This window comes from Pogona vitticeps, chromosome 1, assembly GCF_051106095.1.
Source record: "Pogona vitticeps strain Pit_001003342236 chromosome 1, PviZW2.1, whole genome shotgun sequence".
NCBI lineage: Eukaryota > Metazoa > Chordata > Lepidosauria > Squamata > Agamidae > Pogona > Pogona vitticeps.
This window is the reverse complement of record NC_135783.1, coordinates 46,841,845-46,860,646: the sequence shown is the minus strand read 5'-3', so window position 1 is coordinate 46,860,646 and position 18,802 is coordinate 46,841,845. Positions and strand designations below refer to the sequence as shown.

Here is an 18,802-nt window from a genome sequence, read left to right as displayed (position 1 = left end):
AGATATGAGATAGAGATAAGGGCTTCATTGCAGATAGAAGTGTGATAGATGGCAAAGGAAGAGAAAAGCTACAAGAAAACTGATGAGAGAATGATAGTTAGAAGGTTGCAGCTAAGGAGAGAAAGATGAACAACAGAGTCCGAAAGTGAAACATCATAAAGGTTTATCAGGCATCGGAAATGTGTGGCCCTCCAGATGCTGCTGAACTGCATTTCTCATCAGCCTTGTCCAATAAAGCCAAATGTGAGGAACAATGGGAACTATAGTGCAACAACATATGGAAGACTACTATTGTCCATCTTTGCCATATACAATGAAGGCTACAGGAAAAGCAGTGCAATCTGTTAATGTTTCGCAATATCCTAGCATCCACCAAAGTGCTGAATCTCTGACACAAACTCAGAAGCAGAGCAATCCCAGCCTACCTGTTGTACTGCATGAAGACCAGATTCCAGATCTCCACCACACTGGGATCGCCTTGGTTCACCAGGGCTGCTGCATTTCTGCCACCACCATTGTGATCGTAGTGGATCTCTGAACAGGGCCCGCAGGGGCCAGTATCACCCATTTCCCAGAAGTTATCCTTCAGCTCGAAGGGAAGCACATGACTGGAGGGCAGACTGAAACACAAGAAAAGAACAGTTATTAAAGCTAGAGTGGGAGTGGGCAAAGTGTGGCCCCATGCTTCCCCCCCCCCGGGCATTTTGCTTTTCCCCACAATGATCCCCTCCATGCCACAAGAAATGGGGAAACAAAGATTTCTCCATTCCTGGTGGGTTCTAGAAGCAGTGCTTTTTGCTTTAACCAGGTCAAATACTTCCCAAGATCCACTCCTAACAATGCCCAGGAAAATCAAAAGTATCTAGGTACTTCTGCTTTTGCATCAAGTTTTGACCCTTTCAGGGCCTGTTATAGCTCTTGACAGAACCTAGGAAAAATACTGCTCATCCCTAACAAAAATAATCAATCCATAAACTTCTTCCTTTCCCCAAATGACTGGGTCTTCAAGCCTCATTGGAGCGATGAGATAAAGATGAAAGGGGAAATGTCCCCCAGGTTTGCAGTCACATTGTTGTGTATACTTGCTCGCTCACAAGCTATGGTTATAGCACTGAAGCTGTAAATGTTCTTAACTGCAATATAAAAATGTTTTTAAACAAAGAGTTTTAGATATTCGAGCTCAGGTGGACCTAGCCACACTAGCACCGGTAAAATCTATGAAATGGCTGGCTGGGGCTAAAGCCCAATTTCAGGAAGAAAACTATTTGTCCTTTACAATGAAAAGAGACTTGCGTGTGGCCTTTACATGATGTGGGGAAATTGTATGCCTTTAAAATGTATATATCTATGGCAGTAGCAAATGTATATTATAAATGTATATAAATGTATATATCTGTATGCTAGTAGCAGACATCATGCCCTAGCTGCAAGACACGTACATAACTGTTAACTTCCAGTAACGGATAAATCATTGACCTGCTGTCTATTGTCTCTGGATAATGTAGTTAAAGTGTTCGTGTATTCAGGAACTTGTCTGTGTATTTGGATGGTATCTGTGTCTGTTTACTATTAACTGTCTGTTTACCAGCCTGTCTGTTTACCAACCATTCTGTTTACTGATGCTTGTGTATTCAAGGAAATTAGCTGTCTCTAACTCTGGTTATTCTGTTGTGTATTCAAGAAATTAGTTACCTCTGTATTGATTAACTTGTTCAAAGGTAGGGGATACAATAAACTGAGGGGAGGCCGGATCGAGAGAAGGAGAACTCCTACTGAACAGGTGCCCCATGGCAGGCTGTTCTGTATTCATCCGGATCCCATCCTGAAAACCACACTCTGAGTGTCCCGTGTCTCTTTTCCTTTCTCCTTGCTGGTTGAGGAGAAAGATCCCTGCCCTGAGGCTTCATCTGCAAGATCCCTACTTCCTCTCATCTTGCAGATCCCGACAAATGGTGCCCTCTCTGAGGTAATTCACCTGTCATCCTACTCATCACGCCCGGTATGGAAGGGCTACAGCGCGCGCATGCATCCTCTGGATCCCGATGAGTAGGACTGAGGTCAACTTTCGACAATTCGCACTCATCTCGCCTGGCACAGGCCCCAAGACGCGTCAATCATCCGCAAGGATCCCTCAGGTGAGTGGAATTTGTCAAGTAAGACACCTACACTTTTAGCAACATGGGAGCTTCTTTATCCAATCTTCAAGAACAATTTGTAGTGTGTACTTGCCTTCAAGACACACGTAATATCTTTTTCAATCCAGAATTCGAGGCTAATCTAATCAAACAACTCCCTCAAATTCTGCCTCCGCTCCCTTCAGCCTCTTTGGCTTGCCTGGAGCAGCATGAGAACACCTCCTGGAAAACTCAGTTGCCTCCCAGTTCTGCCGTCCCTCAGGCAACTGAGATTGATAACCATCCTTCAATGGATAGAACAGAAACTTGTCCAGAAACTAGCTGTGCAATTTCTGCTGTCATGCAAGAATCTGCCATAGCAGTTCCTGTTGAATCTGAACTGCCCCCATCTCAAGGCATTCGCAAACTGCAACTCAGTCTTAAAGACACAGAGACAGAGGCTCTCCCAGACTTCTCATCCGTCCAATGGCTTGTCTCTAACGACTGCAAGGCCTTGATAAAAGATTTTTTTCCACCAGCAGAAGGACTCATTTGCCCTAAGCAAGTGGAAATTAATGCTGGTGCATCCCCTGATGGTCCTCTAATGTTTATGGGAGGAGCTGCATTTGCTACTACTGTTCAGCAAGGCTTCACGACAACAGCTTTAACTCAAGCAGCAGGAGTATCTATAAACGCATTCCAATCAGCAAATCAAGCTGCATGCCTGACCCCCTTCCTTGCTGGTCTGAAAGAAGCAGCAGCTACCTCAGTATCTCCGCCTGTTCAGCCAAAGTTGCATGATATTTTATGGAATTGGGACCCAGGCCCAGATTTCTTTGATATCATAGACTGGGGTACAAAAGCAGCTCTACAAGCATTTGATGGATCATATAAGGAAGGGGAGAAGGAAGAGAATCTAAGGGGGGTGACTGCTACACCCCAACATGAAGCTTGTTTTGAACTGCTTTTTCCATGTGCTAATCCTGTTTGAATGAAAAATCCTACTCAGCTGGACATGGCAGTTATACAGATCACCAAAGAATGCCTCACACCTGGCCAGTAGAGAGACTAATGCTGCATATTGGGGTGGGAGGAGGCGAACCAGAAAGTTTTCCCCCATCACCTTCCAATCTGGAAAAGCATTGTTTACACTCAACCCACTTGTAAGGATCCAAATGATGTCCTGCACACTCTAGGTTCCATGTTCTTAGAACTACAAATCCTATCATATTTTGCATTGCTGTGAGCATATGGGACTTCATACAAGCCTGCATTCCTGTCTCTGCCTTCCAGGAGTAACAGTGTCACATCCCTAAGAAAATGTTTGTTCCAAATGCTGTAAATTGTCAAAATTGTTTGTTTTTCTTTCTGCAGGATAAAAGTGCATGACATGTGTTTCCTCTGTTAGCCAGATCTTAAAGTATTGAATTTTAGAGAAGCAATTCTTAGTTTTATACTCAGAATTAACTGCAGTTTTAGCCTTTGAGCTTTTCTCTAATGCTGAATTTAATTTTGTTGTAGACACTGTATGTTTATTCTTTTACATGTCACAGTTTTCCTTGAAAATTATTTTCTAATGTAATATGAAAACTTTATCTGTTTATCCCTGAGACAGAGAAACATATTATTCCCTACAAGTAGGCCCCACAGTAGGCAATTTTGTACACTGTGATGCTGATTCATCTGACATGCTTGCCTGTAGAAACATATTTTCAGTCCAAGGGAAATTTAAGGGCACTAGCAGGCAACTTTTTTAATTCAGTCAGTTGTACAGTTTAAGAACTTTGCCCCAGAGCAAGGCAGATGCATACAAGCATCATTCTTTACTACTCATCCCTCAACATCAGTTGCTGTTCTTTTGCCAAGCTCTATATGTATCTCTCCAGTCAAGTATCATACAAGAAATTCATAGTGTGTGTGTCTTCAATGGGGACGTTGTCTGTGTCACATATTTCTATGCAAAAAATCTGTATACCTTAAAGTTTTTCGCTTTTGCCTCTTAGCAATATGTTGGGCTTATATAGCTGAATAATATGTTTTCAATATGTTTGTTTTTCCTGAACACGGTTATGTACTCGTTATGCGTATCTTAGTGTAATTGTAATTCTAATTATCCAGTATTGGGTTTTCTTTAATCTACACTGTAATGTTGATGTCATCAGAATATGCCATCTAATTCTCTTGCAAGATTCCAGGTTTCATTCCATCTGAACAATGTTTTAAAGTTGTAAAGAATGAGTTTTGCCTCTCAGTGCAACAAGGAAACAGGTTTGACTATTTGAACGCTTATTGCAGTGGCCTGGAACATGCTATTCCGCCCTCTCATACCTGCACCGGAACCCCCTGGATTTAGAATTTTCAGGAGTTTACAACAGCCATTGTCTTCAACAAAATAAATAAAAAACGGTTGGGATGTGGGGAAATTGTATGCCTTTAAAATGTATATATCTATGGCAGTAGCAAATGTATATTATAAATGTATATAAATGTATATATCTGTATGCTAGTAGCAGACATCATGCCCTAGCTGCAAGACACGTACATAACTGTTAACTTCCAGTAACGGATAAATCATTGACCTGCTGTCTATTGTCTCTGGATAATGTAGTTAAAGTGTTCGTGTATTCAGGAACTTGTCTGTGTATTTGGATGGTATCTGTGTCTGTTTACTATTAACTGTCTGTTTACCAGCCTGTCTGTTTACCAACCATTCTGTTTACTGATGCTTGTGTATTCAAGGAAATTAGCTGTCTCTAACTCTGGTTATTCTGTTGTGTATTCAAGAAATTAGTTACCTCTGTATTGATTAACTTGTTCAAAGGTAGGGGATACAATAAACTGAGGGGAGGCCGGATCGAGAGAAGGAGAACTCCTACTGAACAGGTGCCCCATGGCAGGCTGTTCTGTATTCATCCGGATCCCATCCTGAAAACCACACTCTGAGTGTCCCGTGTCTCTTTTCCTTTCTCCTTGCTGGTTGAGGAGAAAGATCCCTGCCCTGAGGCTTCATCTGCAAGATCCCTACTTCCTCTCATCTTGCAGATCCCGACAACATGACTCTGTTTTGAACAAATGGATACAATGATGAAGAGGGGTCATTTTTTGGGCATACCTGTACAAAATAGACATTGCCCCTGTGGGAATGATAAAATAGAAGATCTTGCCCACTATTTGCTGCCCTGTCAGTTATAGGCTAATATTAGAAAACATTACTTTGCCCTGCTCTTTAATAGGATAAGGACATGGGATGACAAGAGAAAAAATAGACTATTTGTTGTGTGGATCCAGCATGTTCATAACACAGAGGGTTGCTGTTTATGCGGTTAAGATGGCCTCCCTTAGAAAGAGGATGAAAAGAAATGTGTTTTATTATTATAATTATATAGCAGAGTTCTATAAGGATTTTAAATCAAGACTTTACGGGATTAATAGCAATTTATCTTAGGTCTATATTTTTGGGTAGTGACTTTTTAAATTAATTCCTTGTGCAGTGCTTATTTTAAACTTCGTACATACAAATCAACAAGCCATCAGAATAGTTCTGATTGTCAAGAAATTGAAATCCTACATAATGGCATATTCTGAAAAAATAGGTAACATTTGCAGAATTGTGCTTACTTCATCAACCAGTTAATAATAGCATTGAGTTCTTTGTATGATTTAGAGTACTTGGGCAAGGAGAAGAGAAAGCTAAGGTGACATCAAATAGCTATATGCAGCATGGACTCTCAATTAATTTAGTAGAGACCACATCTGAAACCCTACCTAAATCCCAAGCTTCTTTCAGAGACTGGATTTTCCTGTAAAAGATAGAACCTTCAAACAAAAAGCAGCCCAGATAGTGAATTTAATGCCAAAGTGCACACCGCATAAAGCATGACTACAAACTGGTAGTGACGATATACAGGCAAGGCTTTTGCAATTTGATTTCTCACTTTTTCTCGTTTACTCACCCCAGGCTAAGCCAGATCTCCTTGGTCTCTTCATCTGCACTAAGGCCAAGTGAAGCATCTCCTTCAAAGTAGGTGACATAAAGACGGTCCTTTGGGATTTCATAGACTTCTGTTAGGAGTTCCCATGCCATCTTACAAGCTTCTTCCTGAAGATGAAGAAGGTAATATTGAGTCTGGGCCACTTCAGACTGCAGGTGGGGATTTCATGTTCATTTCCTCTCCAACATAAAAACAAAAAAGGCTAGGTTAATAATATTCAAAGACAACACTTTCTCACACATAAGGAATTATTTCCACAGGGGAGGAATTATTTCCTTTGTGGAATTATTTCCACAAAGAATTATAAACTTATAATTCCTTCCCTGCTCTAATCCAGGAAGGGTTCTCCTCTTTCTGCAAATTTAATTTCAACTGACACTTTAGAAACAAAAGAGCCCTTTGAAATATGAGTTTGTGCAGTACAACACCACCTTTCAGTGCAAAGAAGAAGATGCAACATATTCTGTAAGAAAAAAACAACTTCCTGTCTTACTTTAAAGTAATCTCCAAAGGACCAGTTCCCCAGCATTTCAAAGAATGTATGATGATAGACGTCTCGACCCACATCTTCCAAATCGTTGTGCTTCCCACCTGCGCGTACACACTTCTGGCTGTTCACCACGCGCCGATAACGTGCCAGCTCACTCCGAGGATCTGCTGTGCCCAGGAAAATGGGTTTGAACTGGAAATTTTGAAAGGAACCAAAAGGAAAATTTACATATATGATAGCAGTAGATAGGTTTCCAGGGAAGGTCAGGCTAGAACACTGTTATATTGCACATTAAAACAGTGATACCCTGTTTCCCCTAAAATAAGAACTAATCTGAAAATAAGCCCTAGCATGGTTTTTCAGGGTGCTTGTAATATAAGCCCTACCCCAAAAATAATCCCTAGTTAAGTGAAAGCCCGCCCTCCACCATTGTGCAGCAACCAGAAGAAGATGACATGACTGTATTTGAATAAATGTAGATCGCTGTACATGAAAAAAAAAAGAGAAAATAAGCCCTAATTCATTTTTTGGAGCAAAAAATAATATAAGACCCTGTGTTATTTTCAGGGAAACAGGGTAGTAAAAGCAACTTTGCCTGATGCAAACAGGAAAGGAAGAAAAGGCAATGGTTCAGGTGTAGACCCTTCTAGCAGGGATAAATATAAGTTTCCGTTGCTTAATAATACAAGTTGAGTTGGATCAATAATGTATGTTCTGCATACAAACATCCATACCAATTTCAGTACTGCTAACTTTAGTTCACACCTTAGTATCATAACAAATGCCAGAGTCTTTGGGTTCCCACTTACACACTAAACTGCATACAGTAGAAAGGGATTTTGATGGCTGCTCTGCACGTCTATAAATTCCTTTTACAAAACACTGAACATATACATACTGGGAAATAAAAAAAGTTAGGATACACCAGCTGATTCTGAATAACATTGTAGCAGTGGAAAATTGTTGAGCAGCACACAAGGATTCAAGAACTATCTTTTTCAGAATGTACTATGTTTTATATGGGAGGTGAACTCCTGGAAAAACACACATTACACAATCCGTAATACAGGTGAAATTCTGAAACTAGTAATATTACCAGTAAGAGTCTTTTGGTGCTTTGGCTCTCAATGGCCAAAATCCTGGATGTGTGGATTTTGGATGTGTGCACAATAGAAAATATGGAAATTGCCATGGCTAACCAACAAGGTGCTGGATATGTGACCAGTCACATGTCCGAGATGTGACCACCACCTTGTCAATTAGCTATAGCAGCTTCTGCAGTTCCCCTTTCGCATGCATAAATTTCAACAATGTTTCGGTCATTGAGTTCTTCCAGCGAATGCATATTATATACCTTTTATCAGAAATCATCACTTCACAAGTTTTGCTATGCCTCTACAAAAAGCACTCCTACATCTGAATTAGTGATATACCCACATCTAGATAATGTGTAACAATCATAAATGCTTCAAGTACATGTGATGTACACACTGGGTTTTGACCACATAATCAACTGCAGATTCCCAGAAGGTATATGAGGGAGGCTATTTCATTACATATTGTACATCAGAAATGGAATATGTGGTCTTTCAGATGTAGTCATACAGCCATGCCAGTCAGCCTAGGCAGTGGTGTGGGATGATGGGAATAGTTGCAGTCCAGCAGTATCCAGAAGGCTACACATCCCTCACACCTTCATTACCTGAAGATTTCATTACAATGAGCCTGTGTGGTGGGGTAATAAACCTCAAAATGCTTTACTGCATTAGTACAAACTGTGAGGAACAGTAATGATGGCCTAAGGTTTTTAAGCGCCTTCATAGATTGCTGCCTTGTCGTGGCAAAGGGACTTGAGTAATTCAGAGGAGCTATGGGCTATGCCATGCAGGGACACCCAAGATGGACAGGACATAGTGGAGAGTTCTGATTAAATGCGATCCGCCTGGAGCAGGAACTGGCAAGCCACTCCAGTATCTTTCCCAAGAATACCCCATGAACAGAAACAAAAGGCTAAAGATATTACGCTGGAAGATGAGCCCCTCAGGTTGGAAGGCATCTAACATGCTACTGAGGAAGAGTGGAGGACAAGTATAAGTAGCTCCAGAGCTAATGAAGTGGTTGGGCCAAAGCCGAAAGGACGCTCAGCTGTGGACGTGCCTGGAAGTGAAAGGAAAATCCGATGCTGCAAAGAAAAATACTGCATAGGAACCTGGAATGTAAGATCTATGAACTTTGGTAAGCTGAGTGTGGTCAAACGGGGAGATGGCAAAAATAAACATTGACATCCTGGGCATAAATGAACTAAAATAGCTGGGAATGGGCGAATTCAATTCAGATGATTATCATATCTACTATTGTGGGCAAGAATCCCATAGAAGAAATGTAGCCCTCATAGTCAACAAAAGTGAGGGAAAAGTTCTGACTCCTATTCTCTGAAGACACCAGCCACAGAGATTGGCGAAATGTTAGGAAGAAAAGCTTTCAGAACACAGCCGAACAGCCTGGAGAACCTACAACAAGTATCTAACTATAATATTTGTTAGAAGGACAATTATGTTAGCCATTTACAACCGGTATCTAGCTACAAAGCCAGAGTTTGGGAGTCTCTACTTGGAAAAACCTGAAAATTAGTCTCTACTTGGAAAACCCTGAAAAGGGTCACCATAAGTCAGAATTGACTTGATGACACATTTTCATTATCATTATAGCAACAAAACCAGGAGAGGTTTGTGCCACTTTAAGGTCTAAAAAGCATATGGCACATGCCTCTGGAGACGCATTTGATGAAGTGGCTAGTGCCTATCAAAGCTTAGGCCATCATAAACCTGTCAATCTTCAGGATGCCATACGATGATGTTCTAAGACCTGTAGCGGGACATCTTCCCCCGGAAACCGGGAGCACGTGAAAGAGTTTAGCAGCACCGAAGTCCATGGGTTCTGGGCAAAGGAAAAGCACAGTCCACCCGCCGGACTAGGCAGCGCGAGGAACCCCAGAGCGGAGTTTGTACCTCCGTAGCTCCCTTTTAGAGGCCGTACCTGGTTCATTCCCGCGTTCACGAAGAGCAGTCCGAGATCCCCGCGCGGCCGTACCGACGCCGATGGTACTCTTTGATGCCCATACCGCTCCTGGAAGAATTGGATGAAAGTCTGACGCACTCGCGAGGATGACAGCGAAGCAGTAGAGCGAGCTCGGCAGGAGCTGCAGTACCAGTCGGGGGAAACCCGAAGAATGAAACGTCCCGCAGCGCCCTTGACTGCTGCTGCCACCGCCATTTTAACTGTGGGCGGAACTGTGGGACTGGCGGCTTCAAGGGGAAGAGTGTAGGGAGTTTGTATTCGGTGCAGCAGAGGAGAGTGGGCTGGACGGCTTCGCGCGGGTCAAATCGATGTCTCTGTTGGGATTCTAAAGTCTCCCACTGAATCGTGGAGATTGAATGGTGGTAAATTTGTAACTTCAGTGCAGGAAGCATTGAAGTGGGTGCCACCTTTCAGCCTTGGAATTTCGTAGTTCTCAGACAAACGGGGAGCGTGTAGTATACTTTTTTGCTGTCTTTCCCTAGAATTTCACACTGGGACAGCTGGATCATCCCACTTTCAAGATGAGAGGTGCCAGACAAATGGGAGCCAAGCACACATTGGCCAGTATCCTGTTCATGCCAGTGTAATGTAAAGATATATTGGTGTAAATAGAGTTGTACCCTGCCATTGTGCAGTTAGTCATGTGTCTGCAGCACCAGCCATTCTGCAACGTGTTTTGGGAACAGCACTTCCACCTCAGTGTTTGCACATCTACTGTGGGTGCAATCCCATAGCTGCACAATAGGATTTTGGCCTTTATATACCAAGTTAGTGCACACTTAGCAATCTTTGCATAGTGAAAAAGCAAGCACTGTATCATACCTACAAACACATTGTCAGTGTTTTTCTGATACACTGTATATTTATTTGCAAATAGTGTTTGTCTACTTCTGGCTGGGTAAAAAGGTAAAGGTTCCCCTTGAAAATTTTTTTGTCCAGTCGTGTCCGACTCTAGGGGGCGGCGCTCATCCCGCTCATCAAGCCATAGAGCCAGCGTTTGTCCGAAGACAATGTTTCCGTGGTCACATGGCCAGTGTGATTTAGACACAGAACACTGTTTACCTTCCCACCGAGATGCTACCTATTTATCTACTCGCATTTGTATGCTTTCGAACCGCTAGGTTGGCGGGAGCTGGGACAAGCGACAGGCGCTCACTCCGTCGCGTGGATTCGATCTTACAACTGCTTGGTCTTCTGACCCTGCAACACAGGCTTCTGCGGTTTAGCCCACAGCGCCACCACGTCCCCCTTCTGGCTGGGTAGTTTGGTGAATTTGGTGGCGATAGTTGTTACATACCATCAAGCTGTATCCAACTTATGGTGATCCAATGAATGAATGACCTCCAAAATGTCCTGCCCTCAACAGCCCTGCACAGCTTGTATAAATTCAAGGCTGTGGTTCCTACAGGGAGTCAATCAATCTCATGTCTGGTCTTTCTCTTTTTCCTGCTGTCTTCAACTTTTCCCAGCATTATTGTCTTTTCCAGCAGACCTGGTTCATCATTTTTGCCTCTAGAGATAATTCAGACTTGCTTTGCTCACTTGTTCATCTTTCTGGCAATCCAAGGTATCCACAAAGCTCTCGTCCAACAGCACATTTCAAACAAATCAATTTTTTCTTGTCACTTTACTGTCCAGCTTTCACACCAATACAAGAGTGTGAATGATCTTGAACGTGGACTCCAGTGACACATCTTTACAGCTTTATCTTTTATAATTCCTTCATTACTGCCTTTCTAAGTCTTTTTCTGATTTCTTAGCTGCAGTCTCCATTTGGATTGATAATTTAACCAAGGTATACAGAATCTCTGCTATTTAAATTTCTTTGTTATCAACATTAAAGTAGTATACAGTAATTCTTCTCTAGTCATTATTTTTGTCTTCTTTATGTTTAACTGCAGTCCTGCTTTGGCACTTTATTCTTTCACATTTGATAAAGTAGTTTCAAATTACTGCTGCTTTCTTTCACTAGTATGATATCACCTACATATTTGAAATTATTGATGTTTCTTCTACCAATTTTCATTCCTCCTTCATCTGAATCTAATCCACCTCACTGTATTATATATTACGTATACAAATTGAATAGCTACAGAGATAAAATGCACCCTTGTCTGACACCTTTGCCTATAGGAAATCATTTTATCTCTTCATATTCTGCCCTAATAGTAGCTTCTTGACCACAATAGAGGTCGTGTATCATGACAGCCAAGTGCTGAGACTGACTCATTTATTTCAGAATAGCCTATAGTTTCTCATGATCCACACAGTTGAAGGCTTTGCTGTGGTCTATAAAGCATAGACTGATATTCTGAAATTCAAACAGCCAGCAGATATTTGCAATATTATTTTGAGTGCCTCTTCCTTTTTGGAACCCAGATTGAACATCAGGTATTTCTTGCCCCATACAGTATAAGGTTAAATCCTTTGTTGCAGTACATTGAGCAACACTTTGCTTACATGGAAAATTTGAACAATGGTCCTATAGTTAATACACTCATTGGTGTCTCCTTTCTTGGGGACTGGAAGTATATTATTGTTGCCATTCTATGAGCCATTGTTTTGTTTTCCTATTTATTGACATATTCTTGTTAGGATTTTGACAATTCAGTCTCTGTGTCCTGAAATAATTCAGAGCAAAATAATTTTAGAGCAGCTTTCACTTCACTTTCTAGAACTGCAGATTCTTCATTACAGGATACCTCTTTAAAGGAGCCTAACATCCTTTCATCTCTTCTGTATAGGCCTTCAGCATAATTTTTCCATCTTTTCTTTATTTCCTTCTCATCAGATACTGCGTTTCCCTGTTGAGATTTCAGGATTCCTCATCTCAAAGAAATCTCTTGTTTTTACTCTTTTGTTCTATGCTATTTATTTGCACTGGATTGCATTACAATAATTCTCTTTGTCTCTTTGGGATAGTCACTCAAAAGCTACCTTCAGGATTCTGAACGTACATTACTTTTGCTTCTATTGAATGCAATGTATTGAGATACAAAATACCTATCTCTAGAGGAATCCAAGTCACAAAGCATAAAATCATAGAATAACAGAGGTGGAAGTAGCCTATAAGGCCATCAAGTCCAACTCCCTGCTCAATGCAGGAATCCAAATCAAAGCAGATCTGTAGGGCTTGAACATTTTTAGAATGTCTCACCAGTCAGTTAAAAATTTCACCAGTCAGCATGACTGAACTATAGTCTTGCAAATTATGTTTAAACTTAATTTGAAATTTAGACTAGGCACTTTCTACATAAAAATGCATACAAACCCAAAATAAATATACCCTCAGACTTGGGTTGCTTTATTACCTGCGTGCCTGTGGGGCAATGACAGAGATCCGGGCAACGTATCATGGTTCATGCTAGACTGAGGTAGCATTGTGCACTTACAAAACAAGCAACTCAGAAATTCCTGAGTAAAATGTTCATGGGAGACAGACCGCCACATCCTTGTTCCTCTTTAGAACATGTTAAACTGAAGTGTACTAACTTGCTGTTCCCTCATTCTTGGGCCTGCATAAAATGGCCAGTGCTATAGATATCTACCTATGGAAACTTTTAAGTGTAAGTATACTTACAGCAATTTTCATAAATGTAAGTCAGTGACATCAAAAGACTAAAAGGCCAGGCAGCGCCCACGGGACTTGAACCTGGTGACATAGAGTTTGTAATCAACGAAGGAACCGTTAGGCTACGCTGACCCGGAGAAATGCAGCTGCTTGTGAGGCAGAAGAGGCAACAGGCCAGGAAACGTCACTGCAAGACAGTGGCTGAAAGTTCCTCCCCCTTTTGTCAAATCCCTAACCAGCTCCATTCCCTCTTTTTAGACCCTGACGTGAATTGTGTCATAGATGTAGAAAAACAGTAGACTGACACACGACCTTTATTTGTGATTCAAATGTTCATTCCGTGCTTTTTACAGATGCCAACAAAATACTGTATAAGCTTTCTATATGCCACAGTCTTCAGGACTGAAGTGCTCCTGGAAGAAAAAATGATGGGACTTGTCACGTTCCCGCCTGTCCCTTGGTTGTTTCACCAAGCAAAGGCTCACGTTAGGTGTTGTTCAGCTGCCACCAGTTGATTACATCAACTTTATTCACTATTAATGACAGAGATCCGGGCAACGTATCATTCAAGAACCAAGTAGAAATTGTTTATTGTTATAAGTGATAAAAGTTCAGTCAATGTCGTTAACTCTCAACTAAACAACCTTTCTTCACTCTTAACTGCCTCCTCTCCTTCTCTCTCCCCCTCCTTTTCTTCACCCTCTTAACTCCGCCCCTCATCAACTCCTATTGGTGCATGCAAATCTCAGTATAAATATTAATGAGCAGGGTAAACACTACAGGACTATTTACTTGCAAACTCAGGGTTTGGGCTTGGGTAGGTGGAATGCTCAAGCAACCACTAAGAGATAGTTTTGGAGGAGGGAGAATATTTAGAAATGCAGTCTTTAAATCATATTGTAACAGCCCAGATGCTCAGACTGGGAGTCATATAAGGTTTTCGTAACTGGACATGGCTAATTGAGCTAATGGACCAGGGCAATTTTGGTTACACAATCAGGCACACGACCACACATTGCAACCAATACATGTCTCAGCACCTTGTCAGTTAGTTGCAATTAGCTGCAACAAGTCACACAATCCGTATGCTGACACCAGGAGGATTCTGGCTATTATTTTTTAAAGGGCAGTCAACATGACCTAGTATTCTCATCTGCTTTCCACTCTTGGGAGAGAAGTCAGCAGGCTTCCACAGTTCGGAAATGCAGGTGGTGGAATGAGATTGGACAGCAGCAAAACAGCTTACATAGGGCAGGCTAGGGAACCTGTGGTCCTCCATACGTTAATGGACTTTGCCACATATTGTTCCTCACCACTGATCTGGCTGCCTGCAGCTAATAGGAACTGGAATCCAACAACATTTGGAGGACTAGAGATAATCCAGACCTGCTCTAAGGTAAAGGAAATAAACTGCATTGAAATTCCAGTGTACTCTATGATGGTGTCTCCTCCCAGTACAGCTACTGTGCATTGAACGAATGTATTTCTCCATCTTAGTGCTAGTACTGTTCATAGGCTGCACTTCATAAAAAAAATTATGCCCATGTAGCCTAATGCTGGAGAAACTGCCACGATGGTATATCTCCCAATACAATTCTACGTGTGCTTTTTATAAAAAATCCCTTTAAATGTATATTGAGATACAAAGGATTCATCTATGGAGAAATCCAAGTCACAAAGCATGAGAGAAAGAATACAATTACAAATTGAGTCCTAGCTGGATGGCTCAGTGAGTTTGGAACCTGGCTGCAGAGTGATTCCCCATATTGGCAGATTGATGCAAACAGGTAGAGATAGAATAATATAATCTGTGCACCAGAGCCTTTGTATGCCATACCAGCTGAAGTTATTTAATTGGTGGATATCGTACTTTTATTTCTATGGATCACTGGAAGTGCTAAAATAATTTTCCTAGCTAATGTTCTGTTTCATGTTCTAAAATTGAGCTTTCTCAAGTGTGAAGATAATCAGGTGAGGTCTTTCTCTCATCTCACTATTTTCACAGGTGCATTTGGTGGGTCTTCTTTGTTGCTGTTCTCAGACTTTGGATCTCCCTCCCAGAGGAGAGTAGGCTGTCCCCATGTTTACTGTTATTTTACAAGCACTGTCCACCTTTCTCTTCAGGAAAGCTTTCCCTTAGTGATTGGCTGCCTGAGTGGTTTTTTTTTTTTAAATGGATTGTATCTTAATGCTTTGAATATGGTTTGGTGCTGCTTAATATTTTTTAGTATGGTTTTTGTTTGATCCTTTTTGTATTTGTATACTCACCATTGTTAACTTTAAATACAGTACTGTCTTTTAATGATATACTGTAGGCTATCTTGGGTTCTTCTTAAGGAGAAAGGTGAGATAGAAACACACACACAGAGAGAGAGAGAGAGAGAGAGAGAGTGTCTAGCAGCTTTTGGATGGCAGGAAGAAACTATCAGGAAGTTATGCTCCATTTGGAAACCCTCAGTAAAACCAATTTTTACAATTAGGAACATGAAAAAATTAGGAACTACATTATGTTTTTAGTATATGCATATATTGTACAATTGTTGCATTTATGCCTCACCTTTGCTGTAGTACACTCCATGTGGTACATGTTTCTCTTCCTTCACACCTTATCGCCAGAACAACTCTGAGAGGTAGGCCAGGCTGACAGAGCATTGCGCATTTACAAAAACAGACAATTCAGAAATGTTTGGGTTGAATGTCAAAGGTGGTCTGTACTTTGCGCAGGGCTGGCGCATATGACACATACTACATGTGTCTGAACTGCTTGCTTTTATTTCTCTTGACAGTTCCTGAGTCAATGGGAACAGACCATGGAGAGACAGACCACCACATCCTTGCTCCACTCCTCTTTTGAACATAGAAAACTGAAGTATACTTACTTGCTGTTCCCTCATTCTTTAGCCTTCAAGAAAAGGCCAATGCTATAGATGTCTGACAGTAGAAAGATAAACATATATGCAGAAACAGATTACTGTATACATTTATTGGACTGCTGAAAAAATCAAGTAGGCAGATACCTTTCGATTATAATTCAATTTCGTCAGGCTTTGTGCCAATATCTTGTGTATAGTTCAGAAAAAATATAGAGTCACAAAGTTTCATGTAAATATACATACAGCAATTTTCATAAATGTAAATCAGTGACATCAAAAGACTAAAAGGCCAGACAGCGCCCACGGGACTTGAACTTGTAGCAGTGAATTCGCAAGTATCACAAGCAAGAAGGAACCGTTGGGCTAAGCTGACCTGGAGAAACGCAGTTGCTTGTGAGGCAGAAGAGGCAACAGGGCAGGAAACGTCACTGCAAGACGTGAAAGTTCCTCCCTCTTTTGTCAAATCCTTAACCAGCTGACGTGAATTGTGTCATAGATATAGAAAAACAGTAGACTGACTAATGGCCCTTCTTTTTTGTGATTCTAACGTTTATTCCATGCTTTGTTCTGAGGCCAACTGAATACAAGGCTTCTACAGTATATGCAACAGGTTCGAGAGGAGTAAAGTCCTTCTGGAAGAAAAATTCATGGGATTGAAATTGCTGCAATTAGCTGCAGCAAGTCACACAGACCGTATGCTAACAATGGAATGATTATTTTAAGATATATTGAGATACAAAAGACCTCTTTATAGGGAAAGTTACAAAGCAAGTTGCAGATATGCTGCTTAGGAGCAAGTTGTGTTTAGGACAAAAATATTCTCCAGATTGTACATGAAACCAAACACTTTCTGCCTGAAGTATGCAGGAGATGTATCTGTGAAGATTCTCAGTCATCCAAGTGAGGCTGAGTCATGGCAATTGGGCTTCTTTCTTATTAGGTTGACAAGTTTTGTTACTCATCTGTGTAGCTTCTTCAGTCTGAGGAGAGTTAGTAGGACATCCCTGATATATCCTCCCTGATACAGTGGACATAAAAAGTTTACACACCCCGTTAAAATGTCAAGTGTCTGATGTAAAAAAATGAGACAAAGATAAATCATTTCAGAACTGTTTCCACCTTTAATGAGATCTATGAACTGTACAACTCAGTTGAACAACTTTTAGGAGGAGGGAAGCAAAAATAAAAAACCTGAACTAATATGGTTGCATCTGTGTGCACACCTTTAAACTAATACTTTGTCAAAGCACCTTTTGATTTTATTACAGCACTCAACCTTTTTGGGTATGAGTCTATCAGAACGGCACATCTTGATTTGGCAATATTTGCTCACTCTTCTGCTCACACAGCCAGTACTTGCCAGATATTCCTGTAGCTCCTTTAATATTGCTGTAGGCCTCTTGGCAGCCTCCCTGACTAATTTTCTTCTGGTCTTTTCATCAATTTTGCAGGGATGCACAGTTCTTGGTAATGTCACTGTTGTGCCATATTTTCTCCACTTGATGACTGTCTTCACTATGTTCCATGGTACTGTATATCGAATGCCTTGGAAATTCTTTTGTACCTTTCTCCTGACTGATACCTTTTAACAATGAGATCCCTCTGACGCTTTGGAAGCTTTCTGTGGACCATGGCTTCTGCTGCTGGATGTGACAAAGAAAATGTCAGGAAAAACCTACTAGCACAGCTGATCTTTATTTGGGATCCCTCAGAGGCACTTTAAATGATGGTAGGGGTGTACTGACTCCTACTTAACATGAGTTTGAATGTGATTGTTTACTGCTGAACACAGCTACATCCCCAGTTATAAGAGGGTGTGCACACAGATGCAACCATATTATTTCTTTTTTTATTTCTGCTTCCCTCCACCTAAAAGATTTCAGTTTGTTGTTTAACTGAGTTGTACAGTTCATAGGTCTCATTAAAGGTGGAAAAATCCTGAAATGATTTATCTTTGTCTCATTTTTTTACCTCACAGATACTTGACATTTTAACAGGGGTGTGCAAACATTATATATCCACTATACTGTATATATTAGGGATTTCCTACCAACTCTCCTCAGACTGAAGAAGCTACTTGGACGAGCAGTGAAATGTTTCAGCCTAATAAGAAGCCCAGTTGCCATGGCTCAACTTCCATATACGCAGGAGATGCTACAGAAGATTCAGACTGAAAATTCAAAACTCTGGAGGCATTCAAGAGTACTGTAAATGGGCCACTATCTGTCAGATCTGCCTTGATTTGGATTCCTGTATTGAGCAAGGGGTTCCATTGGATGGCCTCATAGGCTCCTTCCAACTCAATTACTCTATGATTCCATGAGAAAACCCATTTCCCTCTCCACAGACCACATGAAATCTTAAGGTTATCCTTTCCTATTGCTTTCCTCAAAAATTCTGCCAGCTTCACAGAAAAAAATTAAAAATCATTACATCAAAAAAACCCCGATGAAAGTAAATTAATGAACAACGTTAACTGATTTTTTTTTTAAAAAAAGATGCCCTGCCCTGTGTTTGAAGCATACGGTATCCCCGTCTCTGTCAGAAAAGACGTGATGCTCAAGTACAGTAGAAGTCGGGTTTGTGATTCAACTCCCAACCAAGGTAACGTAACAACAGTAATCGCGGAGTAGCGGCTGTCTCTGGCATCGATTATTCTTCCTTATTACGGTTTGGTTCCCCGT

The 18,802-nt window shown here is 41.1% G+C and overlaps 1 protein-coding gene and 1 long non-coding RNA gene across 2 annotated transcripts in view; one reads left to right on the top strand and one right to left on the bottom strand.

Moving 5' to 3' along the window:
* AARS2 (alanyl-tRNA synthetase 2, mitochondrial) overlaps positions 1-9,884 on the bottom strand; it is a 34,384-nt gene extending 24,500 nt beyond the window's left edge. Inside the window, exons 1-4 of the mRNA XM_020785086.3 lie at positions 9,633-9,884; positions 6,600-6,788; positions 6,068-6,213; positions 426-620 (exon numbers count right to left, since the gene is read on the bottom strand). Coding sequence (XP_020640745.3) covers positions 426-620; positions 6,068-6,213; positions 6,600-6,788; positions 9,633-9,869 — 767 coding nt within the window. The 5' untranslated portion in view covers positions 9,870-9,884. The remainder of the gene's footprint in view (positions 1-425; positions 621-6,067; positions 6,214-6,599; positions 6,789-9,632) is intronic.
* A 3,156-nt stretch (positions 9,885-13,040) lies between these two features.
* Positions 13,041-18,544, top strand: LOC144585839 (uncharacterized). The gene is made up of 2 exons (XR_013540414.1): positions 13,041-14,641; positions 16,032-18,544. It is a non-coding gene; the product is annotated as an uncharacterized LOC144585839 (long non-coding RNA).
* Positions 18,545-18,802: the final 258 nt, after the last annotated feature.